General features: G+C 46.5%; 1 protein-coding gene across 23 annotated transcripts in view; it reads left to right on the top strand.

Moving 5' to 3' along the window:
• KSR2 (kinase suppressor of ras 2) overlaps positions 1–25,532 on the top strand; it is a 446,464-nt gene that overhangs the window by 362,663 nt on the left and 58,269 nt on the right. For all 23 annotated transcript variants that reach the window (XR_005379235.1, XM_038575248.1, XM_038575247.1 and 20 more), the window contains 5 exons: positions 8,220–8,388; positions 16,189–16,230; positions 16,840–16,912; positions 20,911–20,959; positions 22,846–23,213. Coding sequence is in view for 22 of the 23 variants with exons in the window: in XM_038575248.1 (XP_038431176.1) it covers positions 8,220–8,388; positions 16,189–16,230; positions 16,840–16,912; positions 20,911–20,959; positions 22,846–23,213 (701 nt within the window). In the remaining variant the exon portion in view is untranslated. The remainder of the gene's footprint in view (positions 1–8,219; positions 8,389–16,188; positions 16,231–16,839; positions 16,913–20,910; positions 20,960–22,845; positions 23,214–25,532) is intronic.

Here is a 25,532-nt window from a genome sequence, read left to right as displayed (position 1 = left end):
TGGCTCCTTGTGGCATCATCTCAGCAGTAGAGAGCTTGGCCTCTGCAGTCAGGCAAACCTTGCCATCAACCTTGGCTTTTCCTACTTATTAGTAGTGAGACTCTGGGCAAGCCATTCATCTTTCTTGGCTTCAGTTTCCTGTATGTGAAATGGGTATGTTCTGGTTATCCACCACTGCACGACAAAGTACCTCAAACTTTCTGGTATGCCACAGCCTTTTCATTATGCTCATGGAGTCTGTGGGTCAGGAATTAGGACAGGGTACAGTGGGTCTGGTTGAGCTCTGCTCCATGATGTTCAGGGACTCAACAGGGAAAACTCACACCTCTGGGAGCTAGATTCTTCTAGAACAGAGATTGGCAAACTGTGGCTTATAGGCCTGACCAGTTCAGCACCTGCACCCACTTTTGTGAATAAAGTTATATTGGAATGAGCCACACCCATATTGTCTATGGCTGCTTTCACACTACAATTGGGAATTGAGTGGTTCTAATAGAGACACATGGTTCACAAAGCCTAAAATATTTACTATTTGGTCATGTCAAGAAAAAGTTTGCCAACCCCTGATCTAGAGCCTTCTTCACTCACCTGTGTGGTGTCTGGACTGGGAGTGCACGGGGCAGGGTTCAGCAGAGACTCAGTGGGAGCATCTACACGTGGACTTGCCTTATGGTTTGGGCTTCCTCAGAATATAGCAGTTTCAGGGTAGTTGGGTCTCTTACAAGGTCAGTCAGGGCTCAAAGAGCAAGTGTTTTAGCCAACAAGGTGAAAGTTGCATGGGCTTTTATAACCTAGCATTATAAAAGCCAGTGCATTGTCTTGATTTGTCACTAGCCAAGGGTTGGTATATGTATACTGTACTGATAGAGGCTCTCATGCTCCTACTCAGATTCAAGGGGAAGAGGCAGGCATAGATCCCACCTGTCAATGGGAGGAGTCCAAGGAGTTTGAGGCCCTGTTTTAAAGTGCCCATGGTGGGGGCACCTGGGTGGCTCAGTTGGTTAAGCATCTGCCCTTTTAGCTCAGGTCCTGATCCCAGGGTCCTGGGATCAAGCCCCACATCAAGCTTCCTCCTCATCGGAAAGTCTGCTTATTTCTCCCTCTGTCTCCCTCTGTCTTTCCCCTGCTTGTAGTCTCTCTTTCTCTCTCATAAATAAATAAAATCATTAAAAAATAAAAAATAAAGTATTCATGGTGGCTAATAAGAGCATCAACCTCAGAGAGTTGTTTTGGGAATGAAATGTGATAATTAACGTAAAAGCACTTAATATGGTTCCTGGCACATGGTAAGTGCCCAGGAAATTCTAGATACCACTATCAGATTCAATGTTGGGCTTCCAATCCAAATGTCAGGCTGGGTCCACTTTTTCTTTGTTATTTGCAAAAGATACATAGATGTCTCTAGAAGAAGGGATCCCCACCTCTGGGGGTGCTTAGGGGGCTCAAATGGTACAGCTCCTGAGAAGTAACTGTGTGTGTCTATAACCCATTCTTTTCTTTGCGACATCTTAGCGGGTGGGTTGCTCAGAGCCATCTCGAGACCTTCCCCTCTGGCTTTGCCGGCACAGTGAGCCTCTCAATCAGATGGGACAGAAACACAGGTCAGATAGATCAGTGACTATGACATGGTTCTGCTTGTCTGCCAGCAGGAGAATTTGATAAGAGAAATAAATTAACCTCTATTTAGAAAGCAGCTTTGACTTGAAGGTGGACAGGATCTATCACAGGGCTGGGTTATTTTTTCCTCTCTTTCTCTTCTCACTGGCTTCACACAGATTCTTTTTGTCAGGCAATGATGTGGTTAGTGCAATAGATTTCTGAGCCAATTTGGTCTGAAGACTTCCTTTTCATTGCTCTGTCTCCTCTCCTGTCTGGCTCAGTCAATCCAGGTTCACGAAAAGCCTTAGCTTTTCTCCCAACAGAATAGTTAAAGAGGGTGCATTTGGGAGTTAGAAGGCCTGGGCTTGGAACTTTGTTCCTTCACCTGAGTGGTCACAGCAAGCTCTCTCTGCCTTGGTATCCCCCCCTTCCCAACCCAATCCCCATAAAAGGGACAGTACGATAGCAGACGTGATTGGGATTGTGAAAAGGATTAGATGCAATGACACGTGTGAAGGGTTTAGTCCGCCACTGGATACTCAGTAACAAAGAGACAGAATGGGGAGGGGAAGAGGAACAGGAGGGGGGGGGGGAACAGCAGCATCTGCCAGCAACTCAGGGGCCAGTCTACACCACTTATGCTTCCACATCAAGGCATCAAAACCCCATGTGCAGTGGTGTCCAAGGCTGAAGACCTGCCTGCTCCGGTGCTGCTATTTGAGACAGCTGCATGCAGGCATGCCCTTTCCAACTGGTCTTGCGCTGGGGCCAGCTCCCTGGACCTGCCACAAGACCATGGATCATTATCCTGTTCTTCCATCAGAACCATGACTCAGCTACTCTTTGTGGGTCTGCTCTAAGCTGTTACTGTTGACTGGTTTCTTCATCCTCTACCTCCCTCTCTCCATGCCATTGCTTCTGCCGCCATATAGTTCCTATTCTTCATCACCTCGGCTTATTTGTTTTCTGGCCTGTTGTAGCTCTTTCTGTTCTCTTTGAACCTCATTTCCTCTCTGCTGTGCTCCTAATACTGTTTGCCCTTTTTCCTATTGGCCAGTTCATCTTTTCATTCCATGTCATAGTCATGGGCCAGCTGCAATCTCATTCTGACCTGTGGTCCTGTGTTGGGTATGAGCTGTGGAAGTCACAAGACAAGTGTGATTGTTTAGGACTACCTGTTCAGCACAATCTGTTGGGTTGGAGGGTAGGGACAGTTTCCTCAGGAAAAGTCCATGAGAGAGGCAGTTATCATCACCACCACCTCCAGACCAGTACACAACTGAGTGGAGTGGGGACCTGGGAGATAAGCATGCTTCTGTTTCCTTCCCAGAGTCAGATGTGGATTTCTTGTGACTTGGCACTATCTTGTGTTTCTGCTGCTGGGCTGGAGGTTAGGACCTGGGTCACAACTCTCTATATGACTCTAGCAAGTCATTCCCTGCTCTCCAAGTCTCAGTCTCCCTGTTTACAGAAAAAGGGGTTGGACTGGGAGGTCTCTGAAGGATACTTCTGCATCTCAGCTGGGCTCAGAAAGAGGATTTATGCCACTAGCCCTTCCTGGAATGATCTGATAGAGTGTGAGTTTCCTCTCAATGGAATGCAACCTCCAGTTGCTGGTCCCATTGGGCTGTAGCTCTGGGTCTGACCTGCAGAAGGAATTTCCCCTCCTGTTGTAGCAATTCGGCCAAGGAATGTAGGTACCTATGCAGTGCTCTCTTGGGATGATTCTGTATATTTACAGCAGCCCTGAGCTAAACAGATGAGAAAGACCTAATTCCTACCCTCAAAGAGGTAGAGATCATTCCTTCCTCTAAAAACACAATTCCCTCCCTTTCCTCCCTTTCCCTCTCCTTCCAGTTCTCCTTCTTTTCCATTAATTCACTCATTCATATAGCACTTATTACTACCTTTTACATTTTTATTTCTGTGCTAAGTTCTGCAGATTCCTAGATGAATGGGACACAGTCTAGTAGGAGGAGATAGATCTTTTCAAACCTCCCTCCCTCTCTCTTTCTCTTCATCCATCCAACTCTTTCTTGTTTTCCTTAATCTAGCACATATTTATGGAAGGACCACACTGTGGCATATTTCTAAGTGCTGAGAATAGGGAGCACCCAGCCTAGAGAATGAGAATGAGACAAACAAGTAGACTGAGAAGTGACGAGGTAGAAGCGATAGCTGAAGCTGAGGGAGTAATGCAGAGGTAGCTTTCAGAGTGAATGATGTGCTTTACTGGGTGGATCAGGGGTCAGGGGAGCTTCTCAGAAGATAGGAAAGGTAAGCTGTGTCTTCTAGGCAGACTAGGACTAGACAGATATTCCTAGTAGGAATAAGAGCATGTCCCAAGTCTTGAAGATGTGAAGTAGCCTGGTTTGTGTTGAGGACTGTGAGCCCCCTCATCCAGCAGTAATGCAGCACCCCCACCTGATGAGGTAGGGTCAGCTGAGGCCTGATGGAGAGTCAGGACATTTACTACCACCCACCTTTAGTGAAGCTATTCCCCATCCCTGGTATCAGTGGAGGTTCCATGGGGAGTAGTAATGAGGCACTCCTACTTCTCCCAACAAGAGTGTATCAGTGGAGGCCTATGAAGGAGCTGGAATTCCCATCCCCACCCAGCAACAATTAGAAATCCTCCTGCCCTCAGTGGCCAGGCCAATAGAGGCAGAGAGCCTAGGCATCTGCCCTTACCCAGCAATAACAAGACAGCACACACCCTCTTCCCTGCTAGGGCAGTGTCACAGGAAGCCAGCTAAAGCCGAAGATTTATTTATTTTTAAGGTTTTATTTATTTATTCACAAGAGACACACAGAGAGAGGCAGAGACATAGGCAGAGGGAGAAGCAGGATCCCTGTGAGGAGCCTGATGTGGAACTCAATACCAGTATCCCAAGATCATAAACTGAGCCACAGGCAGATGCTCAACCACTGAGCCACCCAGGTGCCCCTAAAGCCGAAGGTTTGAATAAGACTCAGAGTCTCACACCCTAACACCCAGATGTCCAGGCTTCAGTGAAAAATCACTCATCACACCAAGATCCAGAAAGATCTCAAACTGAATGAAAAAAGACAATCAATAGATGAGATGAGTAAGATTTTGGAATTCTCTGACAAAGATTGTTAGAGCAGTCATCATAAAAATGTTTCAATAAGTAATTATGAACAGTCTTGAAACAAATGAAAAAATAGATCACTGCAAAGAAGTCGAAAGTCTCAGCAGATAAAAAGAAGATATAAAGGAGAACCATGTGAAAATTTTAGAACATATAACTAGGAAATGCAGTAATTAAAATTAAATAGTGGAGAGACTTGATGACAGAATGGAGGGGCAGAGGAAAGAATATGTGGGATTGAAGATAGAGCAGTAGAAAGTACACCGTCTGGTAACAGAAAGGAAGTAGACTGAAAAAAAATGAGTAGAGCCTCAGGGATCTTTGGGACAACAATAAAAGGCATGGTGTTGGTGTCATTAGAGTCCTGTGAGGAGAGAAAGAGGGCAGAGCTAAAAAGTTCTGCAAGAAATAATGGGCAAAAACGTCTCAAAATTGGCAAAAGACATAAACCGCTGTTCCTATTTTCTAATTTGGAAGCAAATAAACATACCATATTCATGGATTGGAAGATGCAACATAGTTAAGATGTCAGCTCTGCCAAAAATTGATACCTAATTCCTATCAAAATCCCAGCAAGACTTTTTTTTCCAGCAAGATTTTTTTTATAGATAAAGACAAGATCATTCTAAATGTTATATGAAAAGGCAAAGGAACTTGAATAGCTAAAAACAATTTTGGAAAAGAATGAAGTGGGAGGAATCAGTTTGCCCAATTTCAAAGCTTATTATATAGTTAACAGTAATCAAGACCAAAAAGGATATACAGATGGCAAGTAAACACATGAAAAGATGTTCAATATCATTCACCATTAGGAAAATGCAAATTGAAACCACAGTGAAATATCACTACATTCCTATCAGAATGGCTAAAATAAACCACAGTGACAACTCCAAATACTGGCTAGGATGCAGAGAAAATCAATCACTCATACAGTGTTGTATAAAATGGCATAGTCACTCCAAAGAACAATTCTTGCATTTTCTTTAAAAATTAAATATGCAGTTCAATTACCATGCTGTTCAGAAACTGCACTCCTGGGTATTTATCCTGGAGAAATAAACACTATTGTTCATATGAAACCTGTACAAGAATGTTCACAGAGCAACTTTATCCACAGTAGCCACGAAGGGAAAACAACCTAGCTGTCCTTCAATGAGTGAATAGTCAGACGCACGATGGTACATCCATGTCATGGAATACTACTCGACGATCAAAAGGCAGAAACTTGGGGTACCTGGGTGGCTCAGTGGCTGAGTGTCTGCCTTTGGTTCAGATCATGATCCCAGGGTCCTGGGATCGAATCCCTCATCAGGTTCCCCATGGGGAGCCTGCTTCTCCCTCTGCCTATATCTCTGCCTCTATCTAGGTTTCTCTCATGTATAAATAAATGAAATCTTTAAAAATAAAGTGATACACACAAGTGTACACTTGATACACACAACAGCTTGGATGTATCTCCAGCGAATTCTTCTGGGGGGAAAAAAAGCCAATCCAGAAAGTTACCTACTGTATGATTCCATTTGTGTAGCTTTTCTTGAAATGACAGAATTTCAAGCTTTCTTGAAATGACAGAATTATAGAAGTGGAGAATAGATTAGTGGTGTCTAGTGTTAAAGATGGGAGGGAGAGATGCAAGGAAAGAGAGGGAAATGGGATAGCTATAAAAGGGCCACGTGCAGGATCCCTGTGGTGGTAGAAATGTTCTGTATCTTGACTATGTCAACTCAATGTCTGCATTATGATACTGTGCTATAATTTTGCAAGATGTAATCATCACAGAAAACTGGCTAAGTATGCACAAGACCTCTGTTACTTCCTAAAACTCATGTGAATCTGCACTTACCTCAAATAAAAACCTTAATAGCAAATTATGTCATCAATGTAATTGCTACCATTTATTGACAGCAAAGTGCTTCGGCCCAACGCGAGGGCTATAGGTGCATCCGTAACCTCATCTAAACTTCACAGCAGACCCAGCACATGGATGTTCTTAGCCCCCATGAGGGACTAGGAGAGACTGAAACTCACAGAAGTGAAGTGGCTTACTTGGAGGCAGTGGGGGTGAGCGGGTCCTGGGAGGGTGATACGTGTAGCACAGGCACCCTTTGGGCATCTAGATGGAAAATGTCCATGTCCCATTCCCACTTGCCCTCCTATGCTGGTTGGTGTTTTTATGCTGACTCTGGAATTTGGCAGGTAAATACACCTGTTGTTAAATAATGGAGTCCTCAGGCACCCGGAGCAGGTCAGAGTGATGGACCTCTGAGTAATGTGGGGACCAAGGGACCGCTGTCTTGTGTGTGGACAGATTAAGTTGCCTCTGAAAACACTTAGTTCTGTTGGCTTAGAGAGGCAGGAATCCCTCTTATAGGATGTGGAGGTTTGCTGGTATTATTCTCATTTTACAGTGAGCAAAACTGAAGGATGGAGAGGTTAGGCATTTTGTCCAGGACATAGAGGGAGGAGGTGGTTGCGGGATTTGAATCTGTGCTTGCCTGACTCAGGTTGCTGCTGGTATGAGTTTCCTGGGGCTGCCGTGACAAATGACCACGAACTGGGTAGCTAAAGTAGCAGATATTATTTCTCTCAAAGTTCTGGAGACCAGGAGTTTGAAATCAAGGTGTCAGTGGGGTGGGTTCCTTGTGGGGCTCTGAGAGAGTATCAGCTCCATGCGTCTTTCCAAACCTCTGGTGGCTCTGGCCATCCTAGTCATTCCTTGGTTTATAGATGCAGCAGTCTAATCTCTACCTCTGTCTTCACATAGCCTTTTCCTCTGTGTGTGTCTCTCATTTCCCATTTCTTGTAGGGACACTTGATACTGGATTTAGGGCCCACCTTAATCCAGAATGATCTCCTGAGATCTTTATTTCCATCTGCAAGGACCTTTTTCCAAATAAGGTCATTCTGAGTTTCCCAATAGGCAGATCCTTTAGGGAACTCTATTCAAGCCACAACACTGCTCCTGATGCCACCGCCACCGGGTCTGTCCTGAGGGTGCACACATGGATCTGTCTTCCTGTTTGCTTAGAGCAGGTTTGAGGTCCAGGTGAGGCAGGGCTCACTCCAAATGATATGTGAGGGAAGAAGCCAAAGGCTCACACTCTCTCTCTTGAGCTGTCAGGCTGTCGATTCTTTAATAAACACTCGGGAGGAGAAGTGCTATGATGGGAAGAGCACTCTGGGCACCTCGGCGTGGGACTTTCCAAAATCAAAAGGCACAGGGAGCATGGCTGTCACCTATGTGGCTTTTCATTATGTGGTAACCTTTTGCTCTGGAGTCCAGACAGTGGACAGGAAATTGATGCCAGAAACTGTTCCTTCCACAGCTGGATGCAAACCAGCTGGCAGGTGGGGATGATGAAACAGGTGGGACATAGGAAGGGTCGTGGCTGAGGGGAGGGGGGCTAAGGATGCTGGGCAGGGGGTTCCTTCCTCCTTGCTCTCTCTCACTGCTGTGTCTCTGCTTCTCTGCCTACCCCTGGCTCCTGCCCTGTTTTCTTTCTGCAGGACCACATCCCTGTCCCTTACCAGCCAGACTCTAGCAGCAATCCCTCATCCACCACGTCCTCCACACCCTCCTCGCCAGCACCGCCGCTCCCTCCCAGCGCCACACCGCCTTCTCCCCTGCACCCTTCCCCGCAGTGCATGAGGCAGCAGAAGAACTTCAACCTGCCAGGTACCTCTGCACTGGGGAGTCGCCGAAGCGGGAGGGATTGGGTTCAAATCAGAGCCGTGTCCAGGGCAGTCAACAGGTTGAAGACATGCAGTTGAGCCTTCCCATGTGCAGGGAATCACCACATATTACCATATTTGATCTTTAGTTTAGCCACAAAATAAGTCTTCTCCACTCCATTTTACAGATGAGGACACTGAGGCTCAGAGAGGTAGGGACTTTTGGTCAATAGCAACTCAGTGTCTCCAACTAAGCGTTGGACATGTATTCGAGCTGGCAGTGGTCTCATGAGCTAAATAGCTTGAAATTGGCATCAGGATCCTGATGCAGGGCTGCATTTAGACAGAGTCTTACTCCAGATGTCAGGATAGGGCCCTGAATGAGCAGCTGGAGTCCTGGATTCAGTATCCATTTCTGTCCTGTTCATGCCACCTGACCTCTGACTTCAGCTTCCCCACCTCAGAAAGGGTACAAATGAATGAGAGGATCCAAAAGGTTCTCCTGGCTCACAAATTGCAGGGCATCTGGCTGCTAACCTGCAACCATGCACGGGGCTATGCAATGCTGGAGAAGCCACTCACGAGATGTTTGGCTGCTGAGCCTCCTTAGTCATTAGACTTAGATCTTCCTCTGCTCAGGTGAACTGGATCTAAGAGTGTTCCCATCTCTTCTGAGGTCTAGCCCAGTCCACTTCCTCTTCTAGAACTCTAAGGACTTTCCATCTTGGCCATATTTTCAGCCCCACAGCTGATGTCAGGAAGGAGACTGGTGGAATGAGGTCTGGCTTGGTCAATGGGAACCGGAATCTAGAGCTGTGTCACTCAATATGGTGCCCATAGCACATGTTGCTATGTAAATTTAAATGAATTAAATTTAAATATAATTAAAATGTTAATTCCTCAGTCACATTAGCCACATTTTGATTACTCAGTAGCCACTTATGGCTGATGGCTGCTATATTGGACGGTGTGGCTATAGAACATTTTTTTCATGACAGAAAATTCCACTGAATGGTGCTGATCTGGGGGCTGATTTCACCTGAGCCAGGGAGCTTCATGCAGGGGGAGGAATTCCTGGTCCTTAGTCACAGGTCACACTTCCAAGCCTAATCAGCCATGGGGGCATGGCTGGTAGGCAGGTGGAAGCCCACTCCCACACCGAGGCAACATCCCGATACAGCTACTGGATTTAAGGACAAGCTGTCACCTGCCCACACTGTTTTGATCTGGGCTATGTCCATAGGAGTAGGGCACATTTTGAAGTCTTGGCAAAACTGAGATTTTTTTGTTAAGTTCAAGCTTAAGACAGTCTTGTATCTGTTTGGTGTGAAGGCCACTCACTTGGCAGCCACCAAGGACCATAACATGAGTCAGCAGCTGGAAGCATCTCTGTGTGTGCTTCCCTGAGTCAATTAGGCCAAAATTGTCCTCTATGTCCACAGATAGAGAGCTCCCAGTGCCACCCCAGGGTGGTCCATTTCTACTTCACTGGAAGGGGGTGAATGGAAGAAAGACCAGTTGGTACTTCATGACCCCCCAAACCTGGAGGGTAGTGGGTCTGGGTGCTTTCTTAGAGCTACTCCACCACACCCCCAGACACTGACTTCAGGGTATTTTCCCTGAAATTGTTTGCTGCTTGCATAAGGGCTAGGGGCTGAGAAAGGATCTCTTAAGGGAGAACCAGAAAGAGCTGTGGCTCTTTCTGTCCCTAAAAAACTCTGCTGGCATCTGTAGACAAGAGACCCAGCTAACCAGGAGTGATCACTGTTTCCCTGAGCTTCTTCATTCCTTCGGTCCGGTCTCTGAGGAGTCCTTGCTGATTTGCTGGTAGCCTGCCAGTGGATCTGCATCTACTCCAGAGCATCTCATGACTGTGACATTTGGGGAGTGGGCCAAGGGATCCTCTGAGGGAGGGCACTTTAAAACAGTATTAAGAGTATCCGCTCTGGACCTGGGCTGCTTGGGTTCAAATTCCAGCCCTACTACTTAATACCTGCATCATACTGAGCCAATCTGTTACCACTCTGTGCCTCTGCTTCCTCATCTGTAAAATGGAAATAATAATAGTATCTACTTCATAGAATCATTGAAGGACTAAACCTCATCATACATGTACAGAGCTGAGCAGAGTGCCTGTCTCATTGAAGATCTTAACAAATGCTGAGGCGCCTGGGTGGCTCAGTTGGTTGAGCATTCAACTCTTGATTTCCATTCAGGTCATGATCTCAGAGTCGTAAGATTGAGCCCCACATCAGGCTCCATGCTAGGTGTGGAGCCTGCTTGAGATTCTCTCTCTCTCCCTCTCCCTCTGCCCCTCACCCTCTCTCTCTCTCTCTCTCTCAAAAACAAAAACAAAAACAAAAACAAAAACAAAAACAACAAAAAAACCAAAACTACCATGGCTACCATTTTTGGCATTTTCTCCATCACTGCTGGTTAATATGGGCCTAATCAGAATTATGGAAATAAAGATGAAATCCTCATATACTCTGGTATTGGGAGTAGGAATTGAATCACCCATTGAGAAGGTAATTTTGCATTGTCTGTCAAAGTTTTATATGTACATTCCTTAGACCAGCAATATCACTTCTAAGACTTTATATACAGATATGCTTGCGTAGGGCGCAGGGATCTGTATGTAAGGATTTCATTGCAATAGTGGAAAATCTGGACTCAACCCAAGTGGGGAATGGTTGGCAATCAAGAGGCCCTGATACACTGTAATATATCTGCATAATCAAATATTCAGCCTCCCTTAAAAAGAATGGGGTGACTTCTCGTAGCTATCCTGACATGAAAGATATCCACAATGTCATTTAAGTGGGAAAGTAAGTGATTTGCAAAGCTGTTGGTATAACATCCTACTATTCTAAAATAATTATATATAGTTGTATGTTTATATGTGTGTATATATAAACTTGTATATTTATACACGCACAAAAAAAGTCTGCAAGAACTTCATGGCAGGTGTTTCTAAGAAGAATAATTTTATTTTATGCATTGCTACAATGTATAGAATACCAAGGAGCATGCACCAGTTTTATAATTGAATAATAATGGTAAAATGCAATATTGAAATGGAAAGCAAAATAGGACCATCCCGAAGAGCTGCCAAATCTTCTCTCCTGACTTAGAAGATTATAGCAAAATTCTCTCAGGATGACAAGTGCCTGTCCTGTTCACATAAAGTCCTAGTCACTTGTCACACTCCTGACTGTGAGCCTTTGCTGATGGGAGAGGCAGCTCTGACCATGGTTCCCTGCCAGATATTGAGTTTTCTAAAGACTGTTCCAGCTAATGCCTAGGTATAACAATGTCTCCAACATGGACTGATCTAGAACATTCTTTTGCAAAAGGGTTTGTAGGGGAAACAGACATTTGACTCACTTGTTAACCTCATGACATAGGAAAGGAGGGTTTTTAGTTGGAAAACCAAGTGCATCAGACACAGGCTTGGTAGGGTTTGTGATTGACCTCCTTGTTCTCTGCTACTCACTTCCAAATCATGTGGGTGTGTTTGACATGGTGAGTGGCAAGTGGGTGTTTCCTCCTTTCAAAACCTTCAACCTCCCCTCACTCTGCCCTGATTCCCTCTTAATGCTCAACAGTGCTCCTCCTTCCCTGCCATGAACTTGTTCATTTATTAACTTTAGTGTTCATGTCCTCATGACAATAAGAATTGTCAGCTCCATGAGACAAAGAAACATGTCTGCTTCATTCATGCCTCTATACCTGAAACCCAGAATGTTGCCTACTGCCAAAGGCACTAATGAAATGTTTTTTTTTTTTTTTTAAATAAGGGAGTAATTGAATGAATCAACGAATGACTTGAGATTCTTGAACTGCCCAGGGCTGCAGTTTTCTGTCTTCAAGTCATCCCCTAGCCCTCAGACTGCATTCCTCCATCTATTTCCATAGCACATATTTACTGAGCATCTACTTTGTACCATTACTACACGAGGCAGTAGGGATGGAGCAGTACACAAACCGGGAGTGCCCAGTATGAGTTTCCAGTGGCTGCTGTAACAAATCACCATAAGCTTAGTGGCTTTAAACAGCCCCAGTTTATTATCTTACGGTGATGGAGGTCACAAGTCCAAAGTCAGTTTCACCAGGCTAAACATCAAGGTGTCCGCAGAGCTGTTTCTCTGGGAAGTGCTAGGAAAGAATCCACTTCCTCGCCTTTTCCCAGCCTCTCGTGGCTTTCTGCACCCATTTGCACAGAGCTCCACACCACTCTCAACCCTATTTCTATCACTGATTTCACATATCTGATTCTCTCCCTGACTCTGAGCCATCCTCCTCCCTCTCATAAGGACTTATGTGATTACATTTGGGGCCCCCCCAGAGGATCCAGGATATGACCCTTAACTGAATCATACCTGCAAAGGCCCTTTTGTCATGGAAGGGGACGTAGTCACAATGTCCAGGGATTAGGATGTGGACCTCTTGGGCAGAGTGATATTATTCCACCTGCCACCGTCCCTGTTCTCATGGAGTCTATGGCTTAGTGAGAGAGATGGGTTAGCCACACAGACATACACCTCAAATAAGTTATGACAAGTGCTTTGACGGGAAAAGCATAGCATTAGAGCAGCCCTACAGCAAATTCGAGAGGAGAGCAAGTTTAGGTTGAAGGGTCAGAAGTGGCTGAGTTCCAAAGATGGGGGAGAGTTGACCAGTAGAGGGAGCAGAGCATGTGCAAAGTCCCTGCCCCAGGAAACAGCAGAAAAAATGTCCCTGTGACCTGAGTGCCATGAATAAGGGGAAACAGCACCAGGCAAGACTCAGAGTTGCAGGGAGGAGGCCTGGAAGGGCCTTGCAAGGCATGACAGCAATCTGGATTTTATCTAAGAGGTGAGGGCAAGAGATGACTTCTCCTCCATTCTTCCTTCTAGATCCTTCCTTCCAGAAAACCATCCAGGCTGCTTTGGAGGAAGGCCTTGGGGAAGGAGGGGAGGAAGAAGGGCTTCAGAGTAGAAGTGCCTTCAAAGTGGTCTGCTTATCTCTCTGGCCTCTGGCCACCTGCAGCCTCTCAGTTCCCAAGTCCTCTTGAGTTCCAGAGAGCGGGGAGCCACTCAGCTTTCCTGAACAGGCCACTCAGGTTCATTGGCTTCCCGTTGGAGCGGCTCCTTGCTGGTGTCTGTTGGCAGCAAGGACAGGGCTCACAGTGACGCCTTGACTCCTCTCTGGCCACTCTCTCCCTTGCAGTCATCAAGAGTGAGCCATTCTCCAGCACGCAGAGCAGTCGAAGAGGGAGGGGGGCTCTGTGCGTGGAGACGTTTGCCACTGTCCCTGTGCCTGACACCTGTCCATTTTCAGAGTAGTGCTTGCTCCCTCCCCCAGCTGCTGCTCTGTATAAGAATATCACTGCCAGCTAGCCTTTTCTGCAGACACCGAATCCCGTCCCAGTTGGGGAGAGAAGAGATCAGCTAAGCCTCTTGAGAACCCCGGGTGGTTCTTCCTTTTTAATTTTAGACCCTTGTTGACTGTGTGCAATGAAAAAAACCTAAGTTATCTAACAGAAGAAGGTCCTTGAAATCTTGGGGGTTGGTTTTCTTTTAAAGCTCTGCCCTGGACTTCGAATGAATTGCTTCTCATCCCCGGCACCTCATTTTGCCGAATCAGAAAATGCATCCGTTTGGATTCCAACTGTCTGGGATATCTGGGGACCGCTGTGCTAGAAGAGAGTAGATTAACTCCACAAACATGAGTTGTGCACCCACTGGTCCAAGGGCCCTTGGGATCCTGAGATACCAAGGTTTGTTCTCTGTCCTGGGGGAGTTTATAAATCAGTTCCAACCTCAGAGGCAGCTAATGACTTCGCTCTTTGAAATTGATTTTCTCTTAATTATAAGTCATTCTTGTCTGGTTATTAACAGAGCTTAGAAAGATACTGGCTTATTCGTTGAGGCTAATGCTTATTCAGCGTTTCTACGCACTGTGATCTCATGTAATGATAATCTCAGCCCTGGTTGGGAGAGACTGTTATTATCTCCGTTTTACACACATGGAAACTGAGACTCAGGAGACAGTTGCCGAAGCTTTTACAAGCAGCCGAAGGAAGAGCAAGGATTCGACCCTCTAGGATCAGCCTCCTACTCCTGTGCAGCTCCTCTTTGCTTTAACCCTGAAGTCACCAGACTTTCTATAATGGGCCTGATAGTAACATTTTAGACTTTGTGGGCCGTATCCCCTCCATTGTGGCAAATACCTCTGACGTTGTAGCATTGTAGCACAACGGCAGCCAAAGACAGCATGCCACTGAATGAATGTGAGCCTGTCTTCCAATAAAACTTTATGTACAAAAACAGCTGATGGTACGGATTTGGCCCGTGGGCCATGGTTTGTCAACCACTGTGTGAATTCTTGGTGAGTCAACGTGCGGTTGTAGGTTGTCCCTGGAGGTAACAAAATTGTTTCTAGAAGCATAGTCACCAATTCAGACTCCTATCTGACCCCACTCCTGCTCACTTCCTCTGTCCAGGGAGATGAAGCTCTGTGTGACCTCCCCCACTGCCCATGATACCTCTTGACCCCACTGGAGGAACTGGTAACATTAGAAATCTCGGGGATGTCCGGAGCAGCTGGCCTCTTTTGAGTGGACTGAAAGTTAAATGAATCATAGGGAAAGCAGCATCAAGTTGAGGACATTTCTTTTGTCCCTAAATATAGAGACCAACTCATGCTCGTGGTAGGCAGGATCACGGTACCCCAAAGATGGCTAGGCTCTAATCCCAGAATCTGTGAATATGTTACTTTATCTGTGACTTTACTTTGCAGATGTGATTAAGTTAAGGATCCTTAGGTGGGGAGATTCCCCTGGATTATCCAGATGGATCCTAAATGTAACCATAGGGGTCCTTACAAGAGGGAGCCAAGAAGGCCAGAGACAGCAGGAGGTGATGTCAGGACGAAAGCAGGGACTGGAGTGATGGACTCTGGGCCAAGAAATGTAGGCTTTAGCAGCTGGAAAAGACAAGGAGCAGATTCTCCTCTGGAGCTTCCAGAAAGAACCAGCCCTGCTGCCACCTTGATTTTAGCCCCTTGTGACTTATTCCATACTTGTGATCTCTAGAACTATAAGAAGTTGTTTTAAGCTACCAAGTATGTGGCAATTCGTTACACCAGCAGCAGGAAAGCTAATATGATGCTCAAGGCAGAAAATTTGGAAGACACAGGAAATGCATATTTTTTCTAATTTTATTGAAATATACTTGACATATAACATTGTATAAGTTTAAGGCACACAACACATAATGATTTTAATTGTTTGAGGACCCTCCAAACTGTTCTCCACAGTGGCTGTACCGGTTTGCATTCCCACCAACCATGCCCTACACACTTTCTCCACACTCGCTGGCACTTCTCTCTTGTCTTTTTGATAGTAGACATCTTCACAGACATGAGAATATTTCATTGTGTTAGAAAGGATTTTTTGAAAGCCTCTGTAATCACTCTGGCAAATCACAGACTTTTTCTGTGTGTGTGTGTGTGTGTGTGTGTGTGTGTGTGTGTGTGTCCCTATGCAGTTAACAAAAATGGGACTGTGCTCTGGGTGACCCTCCGAGTTGAGATGCTCTGTTTTCAGGGGGCTTCAAGTGGGAGGGTTGGCATTGGATGTATAGAGCTCTGGTTCCTTTATACATCCTCCCAGTCCCTTGTCATTTAGGGTGTCTGCAGAGATCTGGAAACCCTCAAGGGTGGGCAGGGAACTCACATGATTGCTGTGGGACCAGATTTGTTATTTGAAGGGACAGCCCCCAGGGCAGCGCTGACTTTGCTGTTTTCATTGTTTTGCAAGCATCCCACTACTACAAATACAAGCAGCAGTTCATCTTCCCAGGTGAGTCCTGAGCAAGCCTGCTGAGGGACATGTGTTGCTGGAATGGATGAAGGCAAGGCTCTCGGGGTGGTCAAGCTCAGAGAGAGGGTGGCAGTGGAACCACCAGATCCCCAGGATCATAGTGGGACGTGGAGGTGGAAGAGGAGAGGTTGGGAGATCCCAAGGCAAACAGAAAGGCCTGAGAAGGTGGTCAGCAGTAGAGGGACGGGCCAGGGTGAGGAGGGGTGCAGAGGGAGAGAGGGGGTAAGGGAGAGGTAGTCAGAGGGCCTGAGTGGGGCACCGGGGGCCATAAAACCAAGTGGCCTCACCATCCTGAAGAGAACTCAGGAGTAGGGGGTGATTTGGAGGTGACCAGGGTGCTTCCGGTCAGAGGCTGAGGGTGCTGGCCACCCTGTAGTCAACAGGGGGGTGTTTTGTGTCATCTTAGAACCCTGCTGTGTCTGAGCAGGAAAAGTTCAAGCGATGGAGGAAGGGAAAGGGGATGGCCAGCCCCAAGGACCTGTGATGTTTTGCAAAATTACTAGCTACTCCGTCTCCCAGGAACCAGGTTCTTGGGGGATGCTGTGGACCCCACGTTGGGTTTCTGACTGTCTCATGTCTGCCTCTCAGATGTTGTGCCGGTGCCAGAGACGCCGACCCGGGCACCCCAGGTCATCCTGCATCCAGTGACCTCGAATCCAATGTAAGTGGAATGGAGACCTCCCTCCCCTGTCCTGGGCCTTCAGCCCAGTCAGGGTCACTGTCTTCTGTCTTTCTTTTCCTGAAATTGATGGGTGGGATACTGGGGTAAGTCAGCTCTGCTTCATGTCCTGGCCCTGCTTGTCAAGTCTGATTTCCAGGGGCTGGACATTTCCTTAGGATGCCCAGGCTCTTCTATAATCAGGAAGATAATTTTCTGCAATAGTTAGAGCTTAATGAAAGAACAGTTATTCTACATCATTGCCCCCCCCACTTTAAAAAGCATAATTGGGGTTCATCTTGCACAAATTGTGCAAGCATAAAAAGCATGATTTAGGATTATGCTAGGGATCAGCAAACTATAGACTATGGGACAAATCCAGTTTGCCACCTGTTTTTTATTAAATAAAGTTTTATTGGAACACAGCCATGTGCATTTGCTACGACATACTGTCTATCATGGGTTTCAAAGTCCACAATATCCAAACTATGGAAGGAGCCTCGGTGTCCATCGAAAGATGACTGGATAAGGAAGCTGTGGTCTATGTATACGATGGAGTATTCCTCAGCCATTAGAAACGACAAATACCCAGCATTTGCTTTGATGTGGATGGAACTAGAGGGTATTATGCTGAGTGAAATAAGTCAATCAGAGAAGGACAAACATTATATGGTCTCATTCATTTGGGGAATATAAAAAATAGTGAAAGGCAATAAAGGGGAAAGGAGAGAAAATGAGTGGGAAATATCAGAGAGGGAGACAGAACATGAGAGACTCCTAACTCTAGGAAATGAACAAGGGGTGGTAGAAAGCTAGGTGGTGGGGGGTGGGGGTGACTGGGTGACAGGCACTTAGGGGGGCACTTGATGGGATGAGCACTGGGTGTTATGCTATATGTTGGCAAATTGAACTTCAATAAAAAAAATAAAAATAAAAATAAAACAAAGTACAACAGCAGAACTGAGTAGTGGCAACAGAGACCAGATGGCCTGCAAAGTCCAGAATGTTTCCTATCTGTTTACAGACCAAGGTTGCTGACCTCTGGTTTATACCATGATAAGAATAATATAAGCTAATTTTGGAAAATGTGGACTCTTCTAGAAAAAAAAAAAGAAGGGAAAAATAATCACTCACAATTGTACCACTCTTAGAACTTTGATGTGTGCTCTTTCTATTCCTGTTTTACATACATATGATTCATGATCTATGCAGTTTCCAGCCTGCCTTGTTATCCTGGAAAGCTATAACATCTCATTTTTTTGTATTATTCCAGACCCTTTATAGATATTGTTTTTAATGGCTGTAAAATATCATTATTGATGTAGAAAACTGTCCTTAACATTTCCTTATTGCCAGATCTCATATCTTCCCATATTTCACTGTCATAAATAACACTGCAACGAGTGTCTTAGGATGTGGCATTGTTAGCATCCTCTCTTTTCAGGTGGTCTGTTCTCTGCACCCAAGTGAAACCACTTTCCTTGACTTAACTTCTTTGGTTGTGGCCAGAGTGTGAGGCATGCTAGGGACTTGATTTCGATTCAACCAGTTTCCCAACTCTTCCCATTTTTGCCTACTTGGTTATTCTTTGGGCTCCCCTAACTACTCCATCCTTTCTGACCCGTGTTATGGATTTTGTTAAAGACCCAAATGGTACATCTGTGAAATCAAAAGAGCAGCAATTTGCTGGGGATATTGTGCCGACATCTAGCTCCGGATCATTTCTTGGCTGCACATAAACCAATTCTACAATTTGTGTAAGACGAACCCCAGGTTATTAAATGGCAGTCGGGGAGTGCCAGCGAAATGCCTGTGATCTGCTTAAACATGCACAAAGTGATGGGCACTAACTCTTCGCAGAAGGAAATAATTTCATCGCCAGGCTACCATCATCATGCCTTGATGCAAGCAGAGGAGGGCTCCCTGTTCTGTTGTTGGGCGTGAGGAGGGACTCCAGCTGCATTATTCCACCCAGATCTCCCCAAGTCATCAGGTTCCCAGCATTTCAGCTGTCACTGTGTGGTTGCATTCCGCCTCCCCAGCCGTACTGTAAATAACTCATTTGTATGAAAGCAAACAGCACTTTGCGGTCCACCCTTCTTTCCTTTTCTTTTAATTCTTACAGCCTCTCAGGATCCCTGTCTGCAGGAGCCTCTCCAGCAAGTGGACTGGCTCTTTCTGCAGGGTAGGCAGTTTTTTTGGGTTTCAGAGTCAGGAGAGCAGTGGCCCTTCAAATGAGGGGTGGGAAGGGGATCTGCTGAGCTTGCCCAGGGGAAATAGGAAGGGGGCAGGTGTGGTTCTTTTCTGCCCCTGGGTCCAGCTTTTCTTTGCCTTTAGCAGCCCAGTTACTGTCTCCCCACTGCACTACACACACACACACACACACACTCTCTCTCTCTCTCTCTCTCCTCTGAAAGCACACCCCCAGAAACACCTCTAACACACACTGTACCCCACATGCCCATCACATACCATGTGTTCCCATACTCCCTTCATACCCCAGTACATAGCCAGCTACACTGTCAACATATGGCATGCCTCCAACATCCCCAGGAGGTACACCCAACTCACATGCACCCAGAACAACCCCTGCACAGAGCATATCCCATCATACCCACATGGTACTCAACATATACTTAGTACTCACACACACAAACACATTGTGTCCCCCAGCACCCACACCTGGCTTGTGCCCACGCTTAGCACAGCTGCAGCTCGCAAGCTCATGACTGCCTCACATTCATGCATGGACACATATGTGCGTGTGCACACATGCACACCCATGCATGCACATACACACCTGTCTAATGCAGTTTTGCTTCGTTCTCATTCTACACATCCTGATTCCATGTGATTGGCAACAGCCAACTAGCTCAAACACGGAGAATTTTCAAAACACATCCAGTAATCTCTCCGGGGCATTTCCATCAGACTCCATTTACTCAATTTGTACCTAACTTTTGGCCCTTGTCATTTTTAGCCTTTCTGCACAATATCTCTGCACTTGCTCTAGTCCCTTCAGTAGTGATATATAGTATTCTTCAAAGTTAGGATCCATGCCAGTTTCAAACTCTGTGTCCCCTCTGATGGCCTCACCCCATTCCTGTCTCATGCAGTTTTCCCCCGCTATCTGAAAGTAGAGCATTCCTATGAAAACTTTCATGAGCCAAAATGGCGTGATGCAAAGAAGCAATTATTACTCATTTATATGAAAAAATTGAGGAGTTTCCCCCGACCCCCCCCCCAAAAAAATACCTCTCTTGGCTTTTCTGATACCTGAGGACACACCTTGCTAATGGATGCACAGAATAAATGGAGATGAAACAGATGCTTATAGACACAAGTAAAAGCTCTGATGGCTGGATGCTGAGATGCTGAGGGTCGCTCCTAGGGAAGGAGCTTGGATGCACCCACTCAGGCTGCCCTGGATGCACGCTGCCTCTGTAACGACTCGCTGCAAAACATAAGCTGAATGCAATTTCACTTTTTACCCTTTTTCATAAAAGCAAAATCCTCTTCAAATTTCTTTTGGTTAGCAAAACAGACACCAATGTAGATCTTTCCTAAGAGCAAAGTGGCGCGATGCCAGCTTTCAGAAAGCAGGAGGTACCTGTAATCCCGAACACTAAGATTCTTCCATAGGATTCCGAACCCAAGCGAACTTTAGCAATCTCATTAATTCTTTCCTAGCAAACACCCAGAGCTGAGGATTCTTCTGCCCATGGCATTTAGGCCAATTTCTAAGGAAGCTGCTAGATTAGTGGAAACCAAAGCAATAAAAATGAACCCTGAGCAGTCCAGAAAATCTTTTTAAAGCAGTGTCCTTGTCATTGCTTCTTCATGGTGAGGTTATGGATTATTTTAGATGCAAGTGTTGAAGTGAATTTTGAGATAAAGCCTTGATGGTGAGGGCTTCTCATTCAGACTCTTCATACATGGATAAACAATACACAGACCTACCTTTTCACCTGAGGGTCACATTTATTTTTCTTTCTTTAAAGCTTGGAAGGAAATCCATTACTTCAAATTGAAGTGGAGCCAACCTCAGAGGTGAGATTCGGAGAGGGAAAAACACCTTTTTCCTGGGGCTGCCCAGGACTTGGAGAGCTAACAGCCGACTTTAATGATGCAGAGGGCTGGGGGCAGGTGGAGGTGGGGGGACCCTGTTTGGTGGGTGTTCTAACTCCAGGACAGCTAACGAGTGGGGGGCTCCTCCCAGCACCAAGCCTAATGGGGTATTATATGGTGTGCATCATGGAAAAGCTAGTTGTGCAGAAGTTGGCAAGAGATTTGCATTCTTCATTGAAAAATCAGCTTAGGGCCAGGTGAATACCAAGGGGGATGTGCCCCCAATGCCTTCCAAAGAATACACTGGAGGAGGTAGAATCTCCGGGAACACTGAGCTTGGCAGGCTTTTGAGAATGTTCTAGGACTTCTTCCCATGTGCCAAAACTACTAGAGGAATAAATGGAGTGTCCTGGGAAAGAACCATGGACTCCTCAGCCCTAATGGTGTGTCCTGAAGCGAAGGGAGTAGAACCAGTGTTTCCAGAAAAAAATCAAGTCCTTTCTGCAGTTACTGCGCTAGTTGAAAAATTATCCTGGGGGAAGCCAACGGAAACTGTGTCATTTCTCCAGAGTGTGCCATGAGGGACAGGTTGCTCAGGTTTGGGGTCAGGAAGATCTGTGGCCAGCCAAGAGGCCACCTTCTCAGGCTGCTGTCAGGACTCACGCCTCTGGGAATCCCACTGGCTGGGGCTCCTGCTGTTCCCTCACTCAAGCCAAAGAACCCAAGGGGCAGAGCATTTGCAACCACCGCTCTGGGAAGACAGGCCCCTGGACCGTGCAGGAGTGTGGGACAAAAATGCAGAGTTCTGACCCTGGCCTTACTTTTTTTCTGATTCAGTAGCTCTGCGGAGGGCCCAGGAATCTGCATTTTCTCAGGAAGCCCAGTGGCTGTTGGATACAGGTGGTCAGATGTGTGCAAGGGATTTATGAGGCTTTCATTTCATTGCAAACCTCACACCGTCCCCGGGGGCAAATTTTATTAGCTCTACTTTATGATGAGAGAAGGCAATCTCAGAGAAGTCAAGCAGTTTGCCCAAGGTCACACAGAGGCCAGATTCCAGCTCATTTTGTCTGATTGTTAAGCCCATCCTATGAGCCTCCCTCCCACCCTTTGCCCTCATAGCTTTGGAGGAAGCCTGGTCATCTGGCCTGTGCAGAGTAGCTCTGACCTGTTCCCGTTTCTGATTCGTCAGTTCCAATTTTCTTGGGGGAAGCAAAAGGCACTGCATATTGAGGGTTGTCACATGTCCATGCAGACACCTGATGCACCCATAGTTCAGCCTGTTGTCTTCACTACACATGCATGAGTAGGCAGGTCAAAACATCATGGTAGAATAGGAAAGCATTGGATATTAGGAGTTGAGACACTTGTATCTTAACCCGAGCTCTGTCTGGCTGTGCGATGCAGAGCTGGGCAACCTCCCTGGATGACCAACCATCCCTGTTTGCCAGGACCGAGGGGCTTCTAGAGGGAACTTCCATTTTTCATTACTCTCTACACTCAGTATAGGGGTCAGACTTACAACCCCGAGATCAAGAGTCATATGCTGTCCTGACTGAGCCAGCTAGGTGTCCCCTCCCCCAGGAGACATTCAGTGCCCAAACCAGGAAAGTCCAGCAAACCAGCATGGGTGGTCCTCTAGCATTTCTTCTCTGGGAGCCTCAGTTTCTCGCCTAGCAAAAGGGCATTGGATAACCATGATCTCCCTTTCAGCTCCACCTTATATGATTCTGGACAAGAGTGACCTGGGCAAATAGATATATGTCCACACTGGCCAAAAACGCACATAGAGACATGTCCAGATCTGGGGGACCTTGTGGGAAGGCAGGGCAGGAGCCACTCTGATCACTCTCCCCTTCCGGCCACAGAATGAAGAGGGCCACGATGAGGCCGAGGAGTCGGAGGATGAATTTGAGGAGATGAACCTGTCCCTGCTCTCAGCCAGGAGCTTCCCACGCAAGGCCAGCCAGACCAGCATCTTCCTGCAGGAGTGGGACATCCCTTTTGAGCAGCTGGAGATCGGCGAGCTCATTGGCAAGGGCCGCTTTGGGCAGGTATACCATGGCCGCTGGCATGGCGAGGTGGCCATCCGGCTGATCGACATCGAGAGGGACAACGAGGAACAGCTAAAGGCCTTCAAGCGAGAGGTGATGGCCTACAGGCAGACGCGGCATGAGAACGTGGTGCTCTTCATGGGCGCCTGCATGAGCCCACCTCACCTGGCCATCATCACCAGGTCAGTCCTTCCCAGGCTTCCCACCCATGGATCCATTCCCAGAGCTCTGCCTCTGGTGGCCTTGAGAAGCAGGGGTTCTGGTTAATGCCTTGTTCTGGTAAATGGCGCTTCTTCTGGCTCTACCATTTACAATGGTGTGGTTTTAAGATTTGACATTCCAGAAAATACTTTTGATGCCAAAATCCTTTGGCAGAGTGGTGCCACAGGAAGGGCACCATAAAAGGGAGGTTAGGAAAGTTGGTTCTGGTCCCCATGTACTCCAAGGATTTGTGAAACAACATCACTGAGATTCACTGTCTCCGTATTTAAATTGAGCTGAATGGATCCAATCAGGAATTGGCTGATTTTTTCTGTAAGGGGCCCAGGAATGAATATTTTAGCTTTATGGGCCATACAGTTTCTGTACCAACTGCTCAACTCTGTCCTGTGATGTGAAAGCAGCCACAGACAAGATGTAAATGATTGTATGTGGCTGAGTGCCAATAAAACTTTATTTATAAAAGCAGGTGATGTGCTGGATCTGGCCCTTGGGCCCTAGTTTGGCCAACCCTGGGCTGAGATCATGATGACTTCTTTCATTCAAGAAGCAGAAAACATTTGCAGCACTTTACCATTGCTATCTTAAATATCCAACAACCATGATCTATAGCTGCACAAGAGACATAGTGAGAACTGACATTAAGAAAATGTCAGGTGATAGCAACTTTCCAGAACTTGATCTCTAGCCTCACTCAGTGACATGGGGCATTGAAAAAAAAAAAAGCTTTGGTTTCAATTCTTTGGTGTGTTTTTAAACTCTGGCTTGTTGGTCCCCTGTTGCATTAGGGCTAGCCATACTCATGCCATTCTTGGTGTGGCCTGTGATGCCAAGAGTCAGCTAGGATCTCTCTCCTTCTCATTCTCAACTCCAGTGAGAAGATCCCAAATACACAAGCCTCTCATCTTGACAGGTGTCATAGCAGGAGCTGTGAGCTCAGGAAGAGCCAGTGGGTCTTTGGTTCCCTTGTGATACAAAGCATCTTTGAGCCCACTTATAAGATCTCAGGGGTCAGAAGAAGGTGTGTTATTGTCTGTCAGCATTGACTGTGCAGATGATGGATTAACTGGAATCCATGTGTCAGATGGTGAGTGTTTTCAAAGGATTGGAGATTGAGAAGTGGCCCTTCAATCCTTCCTAAACGAGGGTAAACATGTTAGTTCTCAACCCTGAACAGAAAAGAAGAGGCTCTCAAATAACCAGCTCAGATGGTATGCAGGGGCTGAGCTGTTCTCATGAGGTGAGTGTATCAATAAGCTTGTGCTGAGTAACAAGCTACCCCCAATGCTTGAGAGTTTTCCTCTCTTCTGTGGACAGTTCTGTGCTGAGCCAGGCCCAGTAGCTGGGCTCATGGATGTGTCTGTGGTTAGCTGGCAGGTCAGACTAGGAGCTGGTCATTCTTGGATGTCCCTACTCCTGTGTCCACAGGTTGGCAGGTTGGCAGCTGGGGTGCCCTGATTCTCCTCTTCATGGCCTTGTATCCCCCAGCAGCCTAGCTTGGGCTCATTCTTGTGGTGGTCTCAGGATTCCAAGTGCTGCAAGAGGTTGAGCCCTGATGGGCAAGTGCCTTTCACACCTCTGTCATGTTGTGTTGATCAATGAACGTTGGCCAAACCAACTCACATGGTCAACTTAGATTTGAGGCATGGAGAAACAGACCTTACCTCAGCATGGGAGGATTTGTGCTGTCATGTGGCAGGAGCATAGATGCAGGGAGAGGGACAACCTGTGGCTACTTCTACAACCTGCCACAGCTCCTTTCCTCCTCTCTTCATTATCCAGAATGTATCATCCTCCTGCATAGCCTTTTATTTTGGGATGTGTACATCTGGTTGGAAGGCGGTCTTTCCCCTCCCTTCACTGGCCTTCTTTCTACTGCTTCCACCAGACTGTCACCCCAAATTTCTCTCCGGTCAGCTTCTCACCTTCCAGTAACCCCTCTTTTTGACATCCCCAAAGTAGAACTTTGAATCCCATCATCTCCTGTCCTTTGCCTGGCCCTTCTAAGGACCTCTCGCCTCCCGCCCTCTGACTTTCTCAGTGTTACTGATGGATCCCAGTACCCCAAGCCTCCCTCACCCCTTTCCCAAGGGCTGGGTAATTAGAAGTGGACAGATTCAGTTAGCAGCCACCCTTGAGAAATAAGTGGTCATTATGAAAATGTGTCACTCATCCTGTAAGCCAGCTGCATTTGAGGCCTGAAATTTCTATTATGTACAAACTCTGCCCCCCTACTCCCCGAGCACCGTAACTGCCTGCAGATTTCACAAATAGCACAGCCT

This window comes from Canis lupus, chromosome 26 (assembly GCF_011100685.1).
Source record: "Canis lupus familiaris isolate Mischka breed German Shepherd chromosome 26, alternate assembly UU_Cfam_GSD_1.0, whole genome shotgun sequence".
Classification (NCBI taxonomy): Eukaryota; Metazoa; Chordata; class Mammalia; order Carnivora; family Canidae; genus Canis; species Canis lupus.
Note: the sequence above shows the minus strand (reverse complement) of the source record. Positions and strands in the feature narration are given on the sequence as shown.